The following is a 14,672-nucleotide window of genomic DNA, read 5'->3' as shown; positions in this document are numbered from 1 at the left end:
TGTTCCTAATAGCCGATCTAAACCTCTCCTAGCACAACTTGAGGCCGTTTCCTCTAGTTCTGTTGCTAGTTACTTGGGAGAAGAGACCAACACCCACCTCACCACCACCCCCTTTCAGGCAGTTGTAGAGAGCGATGAGGGCTCCCCTCAGCCTCTTCTCCAGACTAAACAACTCCAGTTCCCTCAGCTGCCCCTCATAAGACTTGTGCTCCAGACCCCTTACCAGCTTCGTTGCCCTTCTCTGGACATGTTCGAGCACCTCAGCGTCCTTCTTGTAGTGAGGGGCCCAACACTGAACACAGGATTCGAGGTGCGGCCTCACCAGTGCTGAGTACAGGGGCACAATCGCTTCCCTACTCCTGCTGGCCACACTATTTCTGATGCAGGCCAGGATGCTGTTGGCTGCCTTGACCCCCTGGGCACACTGCTGGCTCATGTTCAGCCGGCTGTCAACAAGCACCCCCAGGCCTTTTTCTGCTGGGCAGCTCTCCAGCCACTCCTCCCCAAGCCTGTAGCGTTGCATGGGGTTGTTGTGACTGAAGTGCAGGACTCAGCCCTTGGCCTTGTTAAACCTCATACAGTTGACCCCAGCCCAGTGATCCAGCCTGTCCAGATCCCTCTGCAGAGCCTTCCTGCCCTCGAGCAGACCAACACTCCCGCCCAACTTGGCGTCATCTGCAAACTTACTGAGGGAGCACTCGATCCCCTCATCCAGATCATCGATAAAGATACTAAACAAGACCAGCCCCAAAACTGACCCCTGGGGAACAGCGCTTGTGACCGGCCGCCAACTGGATTTGTTGAGGAACTGGTGAACTCTATTCACCACAACTCTAATTGTATATATCCATCATCTGTTTTGTGAGGGTGATGCTCTTTAACAGTTTGTTTTATGCTGAGAAATGTAGATAAAGCTGACAGAATTGTGCATACTTCATATTTCATGTACATTCTTTCTTCTTCAGGTCAAAAGTTGACCAAATACATGAAATTGTGACTGGGAATCCTACTGTTATTAAAATGGTGGTAAGTTTCAACCGTGGTGCCCGGGGTCAGAATGCCCTGAGGCAGATCCTGGCACCGGTTGTGAAGGAAATCATTGATGACAAATCACTCAATATCAAAACTGATCCGGTGGATATTTACAAGTCTTGGGTTAACCAGATGGAGTCTCAAACTGGTGAGGCCAGGTATGGGAACTGTTGCTACTGTGTTTTTTTTCTAAACGTTGCTCAGCTGCTTGGCACTGTTAGGTTAATCATTCTAAACCATCCTTGGCTTCACTGCATGCATCTGTCCAGCTGCTACCGGTTTTTCCATCTCCTCAAGACTGCTTTTATCTGAGAGTTCTACAGGTCATGTTCTGGCAGTGGTGCTGAGGGTATTGAAAGGAAATCTCATTAGGAGATGGAAGAAGAAAGGCTCTTTGGTGTTTGCCTATGTTGACTTGATAATTAACTATAAGATGCCCTCTAACCTATAAGAAATCACAGTAAGAAAAAAAGTATTTGGGAATTGGTTCTGTTCATGTCGTATGTAGCCTGCGCAAACTTAGGTACTACTTGCAAGCCAACAAAACCTCTTTTGCTGGAGGAGAAGCATGACATAGCAGTTCTTTCAGTCCTAAAATCTTTCTAATTAATATTAGCCACTGATGACAATTGGATTGTGCTAGATGGTTTTGTGTCATTCTGGTTTCTTTTTCTTCCAGTGCATGTGATTTGCTAGAACTTGATGTTTCTATTGTGGTGTTTGGTGTGTGTTTATTTTTTTAACATACTTTTAAAAAAAGATAAAAAGAAAACAAAAGCAACAGGCAGATTAGTGAGTTTCCCCATTCAAAGTAATCTGCAGTCATGTATCTTGCCATACGCCTTGTTCAAAATTCTGGGCGTGTTAAAAATGCAGGCGAAGATGGGCATTCAGGTCCTTTTCCTTACCTGAGATTTAGGAGACGCTTTTACGAATTATCTGCTTCATCTGTCTGTTTTCACTGGAATACTGTGCAGTAATTTCAGCTCATGGAGAAAACGTAACTACTCATTTGGCGCTGCTTCCCGCCAATAGCATGTTATTTTGATTTTTATGGATACTGTTCTAGGTTCTGGCCTGTGCCCAAACTTCTATCATCTTAATGTTCAAATGCGTAGCTTGTTTTTTCACCAGTTTATTTGCAGCCTGAAGTACCACTATGTGTCACAGGTGGCACTTTTTTGCCTAGCGTTCATGCTGTAAAAAAGATACAGTTTTGAGTTAGCTGGGCCTTTTCTCATAGCGATCATTGTAAGGGAGAGTAGAGGAAATGAAAGCAAGAAGTCTTCAGCTCTTCCAGTGCCTAAAAGTTGAATTGAAGACAATGCATAGCTCTTGGCAGCCAAGTGAATATAAGCTTGTTTTCGTGTTGAGCTAAATTCTTGAAATATGCTAGCCAGAGGACTATTCACCTTCACATGTTTGACTTTTTCAAATAGCAAACTGCCGTACGATGTTACACCTGAACAAGCCCTAAATCATGAAGAGGTGAGGACGCGCCTGGATGCCTCAATCCGAAACATGAGGACAGTGACAGACAAGTTCCTGTCTGCCATTGTTAGTTCAGTGGACAAAATCCCGTGAGTCTGGTGTACCACAGTGTTATCCCTGAGAAGTTTTTGGTGGGTTCATGCCTGCAGCAGTCTTATTTGCCCTTTTCTTTCTCTTGAAGTTATGGAATGCGTTTCATTGCCAAGGTACTGAAAGACTCCCTACATGAGAAATTTCCTGATGCTGGCGAGGATGAGCTTCTGAAGGTGAGGTTCTGAACACCTTTGTGAATAATTGTTAGCCAAATTGGCTGTGGCAAGGACTTCTTATTCTTCTCCTTTGTTGGGTGTATGTGTGGCAAGGAGTACCTGTAAACATATATAAAGCTTATTTATTTACTTCTACAGATAGAAAATGTTTCACATTGGGCTTTTGATTGTTAGCTTCATATACGTCACCCGTGATGTAATACATTGTTCAGAAGGAGGTATTCTGTTGCTTCTGCTTTGCTTTTAATGTCTTGGACGTTTGGTCCTTTAGGTTGCTTGACGTGAGGTACTCTTCTTCCTAGAAAGTCAGCTTTGGTTTTGCTGGTATGATCACAGGCAGCTGCTCCTTTCTTAAAGAGACAGTGTCAAGTTAAAAAGTCTGTATGCAAAATTCTGATATTCCTAATTCCTCTATCTGTAACACTCTAGGATATTTTGACAGCAACATATAGAGAGTCACTTTCCATGATGTCTATAGTCAGCTTTTTATTTTGCATTTCAGTAAGTTTGGAGAACTAAACGGATCCGAATAGTAGGCATTTTTAGATGAGTATAGCTTTTGGGCTTTCATTGAAATTTCTTTGTTTTTATGGCTTTTGGTAATTGTGAAGGCCTTTATGTCCATGAATAATTTGCTTGTTAATAAAGCAAAGTTTGGATCTTGGAATACTTGACAATGTCTCTTTAAACTTCTCTGCCTCTGCTTCATTACAAAATAATTACCAATCTGAATGCTGTTTTCTTCTCTCTTCTAGTTCTGTGCTTTCCCATTCTGAGACATCGATTCTTTCTATGCAGGTGAATTGATTTCTTCCATCTGTAAATTTAGGTGGAAAACACTGTTTTTCGTTAATCCTTGTGGAAACAATGTAACTGTCCACATGAAAGTCTAAACTATAGTTGCATGCAACGACTACTAGTAGATTTTTTTAGCAAACAAAGCTACCCATATAATATACTGTTCTTGTTCTCCAGCAAGTTTGGAAGTTATTAATACAGTTTCTTTCACAGATGTGGTTTTTTTAATTATTGGTAGTAAACAGCTTTGACCGTTGTCATCCCATGACATAATCTGTGAGAGTACAGCAGGGGATTGCATGAAACAGTTGTCAAAAACATGACCTCACTGAAAGAGGTTAATCATTTCTGGGGCTGCTCAGCAATGGCTAGGTTTTTTCTCTCTGTTTTCAGCTGTTTGTTCAGACCCCGATGTCTTCTGTGCATTTAAGTTGCGTGGCAAGCAGGCAAAGCCAACATTCAGTGCAAATTTCTGTGAACCACCAGAAAATACTAGAGCGTGCAGTGTGAGAACTATCACATGTTGGGTTAATTCCTTTTCATTGCTGGAATTACTTTTGGCAAAATATCAAATACAGGTTACGAGTATATTTGTGAGCATATGGATAATGCAACATCTTTATTTTTGATTCCTCGAAGTTTATTGCTGCTCACATTTGACTAGGTAAATTGGATTCTTTTTAAGTGTCAAATGCCATTCGTCTTCTGTACTTCTGATTTTATTACCTCTGGTTTAAAATGGTTTCTCAGTTATTCTTGCTAACTTTTAACTGGGGGTCTGTGCCTGAAAATGTTGCTGGCTTATTGAAGAATTATTCTGAAAGAGAAAAGGGCTTTGGAGAAGGAGTGGACAGCAGTTTCCTTGCTTTAGCTACTTGGTGTGCCATGCTTCCTCACCATTTTTGCTTTGTCGGAGATAGCGGCCAATTCTGCATGCTTCACTAATAATTATCTCTTGTTCCATATTGAGACTGCATTACTGGGTTCCTCTATACCATGATCATTCTGTTACACTAACTCAATTATGTTTAATTCTCCTGACAGATTGTCTCATGCTCATATGAGTAGTCTGTTGTTAGCTTGTAATATCTCCTGTCTGTACATTTTTATAAGTTAAAGTTTTAAATCTTTACGTGTAGGAATATCTGCTGCTGTATTGTCCTGTGACTAGTAGTGCTCAGTCTTCTCGCTTTGTGTTGACCATCCTATTGCATCTTAAATGATTATTTGATTTTTTAAAATTTTTTAAATATTTTTTTTTTTTTACATTGTGGGATTCTTTGGGATAGGATGTGTTGGTATACAGCAGCACAGCAGAACCTTTATTTTGGAAGGGGCCTCTTGCTTAAGAAAATCACTTGTCAAAGCACGGTCAGAGTAGTTTCCATAAAATTCAGTTCGGTCCTCTACCGTTTTTCTTGATGCATTTCTTCTCTACTCAACTTTTCCCAGATTGTTGGCAACATACTCTATTATCGCTACATGAATCCAGCCATTGTTGCACCAGATGCGTTTGACATCATTGATCTTTCAGCTGGAGGTCAGCTGACCACGGATCAACGCAGAAACCTCGGTTCCATAGCAAAGATGTTGCAGCATGCTGCATCCAATAAGATGTTCATGGGAGACAATGCACACCTAAGCATCATTAATGAATACCTATCGCAGTCATACCAGAAATTCAGGTAGAAGACCGTAGCTAATTAAGTCGAGAAGTCTGGTGGAGAGTAACATTGCAAGTAAAAAGAGATAATAATAAATTTTAAATATGATAAATTTTATCTCTGTCAAATATACAGTCTGTTGAAAATAAGAGATTGCACTCCAGACTGCCATAAGCATCAGTGACAATGGCAGATAAAATGCGTACCTGGAACTTAGGAATGATACGTTGTATGTTAATGAGGTTGTGAAGTCAAGTATTTTGACTTACGAATTTCCAGAATAAAGGTTGCTTTTGCACATGTTTATTGTGATACTTTAGATGTGGACAACTACAATGGATATAGATTCTTCTGTCCCATATGAACTCTGGCTCCACATGAAAAGCCAGTGGTGCTCAGGAGTAAAGCGAGTTGGCATTTAGGTGTTCATATAGTTGAAGTAAGCTTTTGTTCAAGAATCTTCATCTTACACCTCTTGCGTTTTGGAAGAAAGAAAATGAGAGATTGCTGGGAGCAAGGGGTGTTACTGCAGTGGAGGCAGGATGGTGTGTGAACAAGGTCACCGGAGCCATAGATCAGTCTTGTTAATGCTGAAAATGAGCCAATGTCAATATGGGCCATATCAATAATTTAATTTACTAGGTTACCTCTGATGTGTTAAACTAGAGCTGACAAACTGTAGTATGCCGTAATGTACCATAGTTTAAAGAAGAGCAGCTACGCTTGGGGTTGTCATGGGAAGTTAATGCTCTTGATATATCACATGACTCTGAGAGTCATACTGATTCTTCTTTTTTCCTTTTTTCTGAAGACGTTTTTTTCAGGCTGCCTGTGAGGTTCCTGAATTGCAAGATAAGTTTAATATTGATGAATATTCTGACTTGGTGACTCTCACTAAACCAGTTATTTATATTTCTATTGGTGAAATCATCAATACGCACACTGTAAGTATACATCAATCACAGTTGCTCCTTGTAAGCAGTGCTTACAAAGAAAATGCTGCTTCTGGCTGAAATGCAAAGTTACCAAATACAAGGCAGAAAGTTGTCTTTTGATTATAGCGCGCAAGAGCTTGCCAGTTTATGGAATTAAGTAATTTGCTTGTCTCTTCTCTAAGTGTCTTTTAGAAGTATTTGAGTATGTGATAATGGCACAGCTTTGTTGATATTGCTGCTTTGGAGTTCAGTGAAACAAGATCTTTTCCTAAAAGATACCAGCTCAAAGTAGTGTAATTTTACTGTCTAGAAAAGGATGTATGATTAACAACATAAGTGTTCTTTCTGTTCATCTAGTTGCTCTTAGACCATCAAGATGCAATTGCTCCTGAGCACAATGATCCAATTCATGAGCTGCTGGACGATCTCGGAGAGGTTCCTACAATTGAGTCCTTAATAGGTGATCTAGTTTATTGTATTGAAGAAATACATGATATTGCCTTAAATGATTTGAAGTGCAGTAAAGAAACTATGTAAGAAATCATCACAGGTTGTTTGGCAGGACATGCTCTAAGCAGGAGCAGCAGATTTGTTCCCGTGTATTCTCTCTGCAGAATTTGTTACCTTGAAAAAAACAGGGGTTCTTTCTTTTCTCCCCAACTCTCTCACCTCAACCCACTCCAGAAGTTTCTAGAAGACAGATATTTTGACATGTTTTCGTCGTTCCATTACGCTGGAGCCATATCTATATATGTGTGTGTGTGTCCTTGTCCCAGCTCGTTTGCAAAGATCTGTCCTCTGTTCTGGAGATCTGTATGCATTCCTTTCAGAGTGTGGTAATAAGTGTATTAAATGACGTGTGTCCCTACGGGCATCTTTGGCATACGGACAAATAACTTTTTTCCCTCTTTTAGAGTTTTTTTTCTATACATTAAGAATTTCATCCTCTTTCTTCTGGCTGGGGAAGGAAGGAACTGCCTTTACTGATCTGTGAAAGTTTTCTGAAAACGTGAGCCACGATCCACTGTTGCAGGATATAAACAAACACTGGAAAGTTGCACAAGCCCCTCTCCCTTCCTTGGTTTCTATGTTGCAGCTATTTTAAGCATGATATCTTGGGGGGCCGCGAACTTGTTGCAGTTGACTGCAAAATGCCTAGCTTGAACTCACTTGATGAGAAAGGTTGGAACATTTTAAAGGAATGATTGCTAGCACACTTTCTTCTGAGCACTGGCAAAGAACAGAACCTAAGAAGTGTTATCTGAGCGAACCTAGACCTTGAGTTTAACTAGAACTTACCCTCCTTCCCCACTTTATTTATCCTGTGTGCATTGTATCGATGTGGTTAATATGTCAGAATTAAAAAACGGGGGCAGCAGAGGAAGCATCCTTACAACTGTTCTGATGAAAGTTTGAACACAATTAGAGCAAGAAAATTTCCTTTTGTTAGCATAGCTTACTTTGTTTAATAGATTACGAGCTCAGTTGCCAACAAGGGTTTCACTCTTAGCTTGGAAAATTCATTCTAATGAGGCCACAGGCACAGAGGCATGGTCATATTTTTATTTATGAAGTATTTTTGGCAGGTCAGCTTAGAGGGCGAGATGCTGAGATACCATGTGGAATATACATACATCTTTAAGGCATACAAACTAGTGATTTTGTGTTGCCTTTTTGGCCAGTGCATTCTGCCAGTTCTGTGAAGAAAAAGTCTGTAACATATTCAAGATGATGTTTTTAAAAGCTGTTTTTGGCTTTTGAAGTGTCCTTTTGACAGTATAGGAAACAGTGTCATTTTTCTGTGGTTTGTTACATAGAGAAAAATTACAAAGCTCTAGCAGTCAAGAGCATAAAGAATATGATCTAATCTATAAACTCTTTCTGCTTGGCAGGGGAAGGATCTGGCAATGTTAACGACCCCAACAGAGAAATGCTAGCAAAGACTGAGGTTTCTCTCACACTCACTAATAAATTTGACGTTCCCGGTGATGAGAACGCAGAGATGGATGCAAGGACAATTTTGTTGAAGTAAGTGAGGGGTAACTACCTCGTATGTTTCTCAAGACAATGAGGAACCTGAATTTTCACAATTATTCTGTATGTGAAAATGAGAGAATCGAAGTATAATTTAAACAATCGTGGGACTGTTACTCCAAATACACTGAGCTTGTAGCCATGTCCTTTTAATGCTGTGGCTGTTGAATTTGTTCCTGCTAGTTCTTTGTCACTGTTGAATTTGTCATTCTTTAGAAGTCTATCTTGGGTGGTTCTGGAGGGAAAAAATACCAGAAAAGAAAACTTTTGAGATGTGAGTGAGTGTGACAGCAGCAGTTGGATTTGCCTGCAGGTGAATAATTTGTGAAGATCATTTTAAATAATCCATAGTGTTCATCGCAATTGAGTTTTAAGTCTGAATTCTGTTAATGTAAAATTCAGATGAATCAATATTTGTGTTGCCTATATAATATCCTGTGTAAATGTTTTCAACAGAATATGTGTGACCCATGAAAAATTTAAGGGTAACTAAATGTCTAGTGTAAGTGAATAACGCTCTAAGTTTGCTAGTTCCTGCAGAATTAGCTTCTTTACACAACCTTTGAGCAGATTATGTTCGTATCCTGTTAGCAAAGCAGGAGATGATGGTAACTTATGATACTTTCCCTGTTGCTTTCACCTGTCTGTGGGAAATACCTGCTTAGGATATTTTTGCTGTTGCTGCTCTCCTTTTGGGGTTTATGATGTGGTCCCCTTCTCTCTGCATTCACTGTCCCCTAAGTGTGACTCTTACTCTTATTAGGTGAAGACTAATGGCCTTTTTTAGAAGTAGAGGTGTTACTAGACTAATGGAAAGAGAGCAGTGGACTGTCAGGGATTTCAGAATCACAGAATCATTAAGGTGGGAAAAGACCTTTAAGATCATCAAGTCCAACTGTTAACCCAACACCACCATGCCCACTAAACCATATCCTGAAGTGCCACGTCCACACGTTTTTTGAACACCTCCAGTGGTGCTGACTCCACCACCTCCCTGGGCAGCCTGTTCCACTGCTTGACCACTCTCTCCGTAAAGAAATAGTTCCTAATATCTAATCTAAACCTTCCCTGGTGCAACTTGAGGCCATTTCCTCTCATCCTATCGCTGGTTACCTGGAAGAGACCAACACTTACCTCTCCACACCCCCCTTTCAGGTAGTTGTAGAGAGCGATAAGGTCTCCCCTCAGCCTTCTCTTCTCCAGACAGAACAACCCCAGTTCCCTCAGCCGCTCCTCATTAGACTTGTGCTCCAGACCTCTCACCACCTTCGTTGCCCTTCTCTGGACACGTTCGAGCACCTCAGCGTCCTTCTTGTAGTGAGGGGCCCAACACTGAACACAGGATTCGAGGTGCGGCCTCACCAGTTCCGAGTACAGGGGCACAGTCACTTCCCTACTCCTGCTGGCCACACTATTTCTGATGCAGGCCAGGATGCTGTTGGCCGCCTTGGCCCCCTGGGCACACTGCCGGCTCATGTTCATTGCCTTTCTAATTTTCTCTCTGCGTGACCTAACGAGATCCTTGTACTCTACTTGAGTTTCCTTCCCCTTCTTCCAAAGGTGATAAACTCTCCTCTTTTCCCTGAGTCCCAGCAGTATCTCCCTGTTCAGCCAGGCTGGTCGTCTCTCCCGCCAGCTTGTCTTATGGCACATGGGGACCACCTGCTCCTGTGCCCTTAAGAGGCTGCCTGACTTTCATTACTGCCTGACTCTTTATTCTAGAGGGTTTAGTACTAATATTGACTCTTGGCCAGTTTTGAGCAAGTCCCTGTTGCTGAGATGTATAGAGCAGCTACCTAACATTCAGATGCATATTTACCTGCTCTGATTCATTCCTGCTCAGATGCTAGGTAGTTTAACTGAGAATTCTTTGGGACAGCTGACAATTGGCCTAGACAGACCAGTGATCTTCCAGAAGAAAATCTTGTCTCCAAAAATAACTTTATTTTGAGGAGCCCAATTAATTTATACATCAGTATGTCCCTACCCACCAGAAGAAGGTGACACTGATTTAAAAAGTAAAGATTGACCAGACGTGCTGGTAGTCACCTGAGTTGTGGATGGTGAGGAAGGTGTGTATGTGATGCACGAGTGCTTCTTAGGGTTCTGGTGTAGTCTAGCCTATGACTACCTAAGTGCACATCCAGTGATAAGCTGACTGTAGGTAAATCAGTAACATCGGTATTACTGCAGAATAGAAGAGTATTGAAGGTCTTACAGTTTGAAATCTGTTTTTTTTCCTCCTATTCTCCTTGATTTCTTTGCAGCACAAAACGTTTAATTGTTGATGTAATCCGCTTCCAACCAGGGGAGACACTGACTGAAATCTTGGAAACTCCAGCTACCTCAGAGCAAGTACGAAGTTGTTTACTTGCATTCTTTTTAGGGTAGGAGATTGTCATCTATCTGGATATATGTGTGGGTATACTTGGGAATCCGCATTTATGTGTTGCAGTGAAGCTGTTTCCGCTGATGTTGGAGCAGTGTGTAACAATAATAAGGAGGGAATATAATGGAAATAAACTGTATATGTGAATCTTACTCCTCTGGTAGTTCCTAGAAACTGTTTATCTAGAAGACAGTTTTTAAACAGCAGGTAGACTTCTGCTGGTTCCTATACATGGAATGTGTTCCTCAAACATGGATTCATTGGAGTCAGTACGGGAATGACCAAGCAAAACTCTTTGTCCTATGTTATGCCGGAGGTCAGACAATTTCTTTCTGGTTCTTTGTCACCTGAAAATTGATCTGCTTATGAACTTGCAATTTTTTGTTTTCTTTTTCCAGGAAGCGGAGCATCAAAGAGCTATGCAGAAACGGGCCATTCGTGATGCTAAAACTCCCGATAAGATGAAAAAATCTGTGTCTGTAAAGGAAGATGGCAACTTGAATCTTCAAGAAAAAAAAGATAAAATCAAGACAGGCCTGAAGAAGTTGACAGAACTGGGGACAGTGAATGCAAGAAACAAATACCAGGAACTAATCAATGACATTGCAAAGGTATGCCAATCAGTGGTTTCCTAGTAATCATAGCAGAGTTTTCCCACAGTTTGCAGCATTGTGAAACTGTTTTCAGGAGGAACAAGTTTTGTAGTAGCTAATTTACAGACACGAAGCCTACCTTTTGCTGCAGCATTTCCACTTCTTGACATTTGGGAAGTCCTTTATATGGCATTCGTGTTTTCTCAAATGACTCTGTTGCCAGAATCTCAGGCACTTCAAGGAAAAGTGTTATAGCTTGGAGAGGAAGTCCTGATGTGATCTCTATTTCTGCTCCTTTTCACTAATTTAAGTAGCACCTCTACAAACTTATTCACATGAGGAAGTTTTGCCTGTAACTTAAAGATATGCTAACCATTATTTTTATTTCAATGTACCCATGCAAGAATACATAAACGATAAAGGGGGGAGCTGATTATTACAAAAACTTGCAAAAGTGATCTCATACTGTTGTACATTGCTACAATGACAATGTATTTTAGATCACACATTAACAAAAAAACCCCACTATTTGGGAAATGTTATGTATGTAAAGTGAATAAGTAGTCGCCTTTAGTGATCCAGTTAGAATTAATTGTACTGTCAATATGTATCAAAACTGAAAATAGAAGTAGACTTGAATATGTGATCTTTTTTGTTCAGATGTTAAGGTAATGTATGCTTAAAGATGGCTGACTAAGAAAGATAAGGAAGTCTCTGCACTGCTATGGTTATGATGCTTGATTTGTAAGATACCTTTCCTACCCAGTGGTGACAAAAATTGCTGCCTTACTTTAGATCATGTACGTTCGGTGCCCAGTCTAGTCATTGCAACTAGGACGGCATTGAAGTTTGAGAAAGCAACAAAAGGTTCAAATGAACTGCTGTGTAGAGTTGGTTAGTTCCAATAATAGTCAACACAGAAGAAGTGGTGATACTTAAACTGAGGCAAGCGCAACTGAGGGATCCAGCTTGTAGCATGAAGCAAGACTAAGCAAAATCAAATGGTGTGTTTCAAATACTCTGGGCTATGGACCTGAGGAACTGGAGAGCTCGAATGACTGTTAAGTCTGTGCCTGTCTTTCTCTGCGGCATAGGATATCCGAAATCAGCGTAGATACCGCCAGAGAAGAAAGGCGGAGCTGGTGAAGCTGCAGCAGACGTACAGTGCCTTGAACTCCAAAGCTACTTTTTATGGGGAACAAGTGGATTATTACAAAAGCTACATCAAAACCTGCTTGGATAACCTGGCCAGCAAGGGCAAGTAAGTATCTCTGAGCCATGCTGTGGCCCTAGAAGTCCTTCTCACAGAAAACATGTGTAGGTTGTTCCTAAGAAGAATCATAATGCCATCTGCTCAAAGCTCCTCATCCAAGCTCTTTACTGTAGTGATAGTTCTAGGGAGAGGGTCTCAGCAATGGTGAGGAAAATACAGGGAAAGGACAGTGCCCGAAATGGGGTGAAAAAGACATACTTGAAAGAATTTTGGTCCCTCTGGGAGAGAGGAGTATAGAGAGTCCTGTGGGAATGAAGCACGTTGTTGCCCAGATAATGCATGTGCTGCTCAGTCAGTCTGTCCTGTTATCCTTTCTAGGAGCAGAGAATGAAAAATAACATAGTTACCTACCAGGAAATTACTGATGACCAACTGTTCTCTCTTTATCCTGAATGGAGTCAATTGTTGTAGTGCAAGGCAATTCAGATTTTCCTGGACAAAAGAAAGTCTGTTCCTCCCCAGTGAGATGCAGGAAGAGCAACTGCCAATGAAAACTGAGGCCAAAAAGTTGCTGAGTAATCTGTACTTTCTCCGTGGCAGTTGTCAGTAGATCCCCTTTTGTCTAATGGCATATGGTACTGCTTTCTATGAAGTACCATGTTGATACGTTTTAGGTTTCGTTTTGTTTTGTTTTTTTCTTCTCCTGCAGCGTAAGAGTTATTGGTAAATAGTGGAAAATCAAAGATCTGATCTGAGCTACAAGTGCTTTGTACATAAGCTCACTAGTAGAAATACATCATCTGTCAGCTGCGTTTTGATGGGTGTACTGTTCAGTAGATGAGGAATTGGTTGGATGGTTGCACCCAGAGAGTAGTGGTCAACAGCTCAATGTCCAGATGGAGATCAATGACCAGTGGTGTCCCTCGCGGGTCTGTACTGGGACCAGTACTCTTTAATATCTTCATCAGCGACATAGACAGTGGGATCAAGTGCACCCTCAGCAAGGTTGCAGACGACACCAAGCTGAGTGGTGCGGTTGACATGCCTGAGGGACGGGATGCCATCCAGAGGGACCTGGACAAGCTTGATGAATGGGCATCTGTGAACCTCATGAGGTTCAACAAGGCCAAGTGCCGGGTCCTGCACCTGGGTTGAGGCAAGCCCCGGTATCAGCACAGGCTTGGGGATGAAGAGATGGAGAGCAGCCCCTGCCAAGAAGGATTTAGGGGTACTGGTGGATGAAAAGCTGGACATGGGCCGGCAATGTGCGGTCGCAGCCCAGAAGGCCCACCGTATCCTGGGCTGCATCAAAAGCAGCGTGACCAGCAGATCGAGGGAGGGGATTCTGCCCCTCTACTCCGCTCTGGTGAGACCCCACCTGGAGCACTGTGTCCAGCTGTGGAGCCCTGAGTACAGGAAAGGCATGGACCTGTTGGAGCAGGTCCAGAGGAGGGCCACAAAAACGATCAGAGGGCTGGAACACCTCTCCTCGGAGGACAGGCTGAGAGTTGGGGTGGTTTGGCCTGGAGAAGAGAAGGCTCTAGGGAGACCTTTTACTGCAGCCTTCCAGTACTTCCAAGGGGGCCTATAAGAAAGATGGGGACAGACTTTATCAGGGCCTGTAGTGATTAGGACAAGGGGTAATGGTTTTGAACTAAAAGAGGGCAGATTTAGACTGGATGTAAGGAAGAAATTTTTCACAGTGAGGGTGGTGAAACACTGGCACAGGTTGTCCAGGGAGGTGGTAAATGCCCCATCCCTGGAAACACTCAGAGTCAGGTTGGACGGGGCTCTGAGCAACCTGATGTAGTTGAAGATGTCTCTGCTCATTGCAAAGGGGTTGGACTAGATGATGCTTAAATGTCCCTTCCAACCCAATGATTCTGTGATTCTATTATTAGCTATACTGGTTCTATCCCCTCATCCAAATAGGATTAAATGCTTGCTGTCCGAAATCTTGTTACTTGTTTGACTGATCTTGTTTGGTTGGTGGTTTTTTGTTTTTGTTTTTGTTTTTTTTCCCCAGAGTCTCTAAGAAACCTCGTGAGATGAAAGGCAAAAACAGTAAAAAGATTTCTCTAAAATATACAGCAGCTCGACTTCATGAGAAGGGAGTGCTTTTAGAGATTGAGGACCTCCAAGGTAACCAGTGAGTATCTTTTTAAAGCTCTTTAGAGCTAAGTAACCTTCTTGGAGGAAAACAGGTATGTTGAGTTCTTGTCTCTTTCTTTGAACCAGGTCTAGGTGCTGGCAA

General features: G+C 41.8%; 1 protein-coding gene across 1 annotated transcript in view; it reads left to right on the top strand.

The window, feature by feature from the left end:
- The window catches only part of IQGAP1 (IQ motif containing GTPase activating protein 1), a gene marked incomplete at its 5' end in the record, with an annotated part of 59,190 nt that overhangs the window by 41,391 nt on the left and 3,127 nt on the right, over positions 1 to 14,672 (top strand). Inside the window, 11 exons of the mRNA XM_082005021.1 lie at positions 966 to 1,190; positions 2,472 to 2,612; positions 2,705 to 2,789; positions 5,043 to 5,275; positions 6,066 to 6,198; positions 6,547 to 6,649; positions 8,082 to 8,217; positions 10,491 to 10,578; positions 11,011 to 11,223; positions 12,300 to 12,466; positions 14,445 to 14,567. Coding sequence (XP_081861147.1) covers positions 966 to 1,190; positions 2,472 to 2,612; positions 2,705 to 2,789; positions 5,043 to 5,275; positions 6,066 to 6,198; positions 6,547 to 6,649; positions 8,082 to 8,217; positions 10,491 to 10,578; positions 11,011 to 11,223; positions 12,300 to 12,466; positions 14,445 to 14,567 — 1,647 coding nt within the window. The remainder of the gene's footprint in view (positions 1 to 965; positions 1,191 to 2,471; positions 2,613 to 2,704; positions 2,790 to 5,042; positions 5,276 to 6,065; positions 6,199 to 6,546; positions 6,650 to 8,081; positions 8,218 to 10,490; positions 10,579 to 11,010; positions 11,224 to 12,299; positions 12,467 to 14,444; positions 14,568 to 14,672) is intronic.

Source organism: Phaethon aethereus, assembly GCF_964289735.1.
Source record: "Phaethon aethereus genome assembly, chromosome: 12".
NCBI classification, from domain to species: Eukaryota; Metazoa; Chordata; class Aves; order Phaethontiformes; family Phaethontidae; genus Phaethon; species Phaethon aethereus.
The sequence above is the reverse complement of the archived record's forward strand: the minus strand, read 5'-3'. Positions and strand labels throughout refer to the sequence as shown.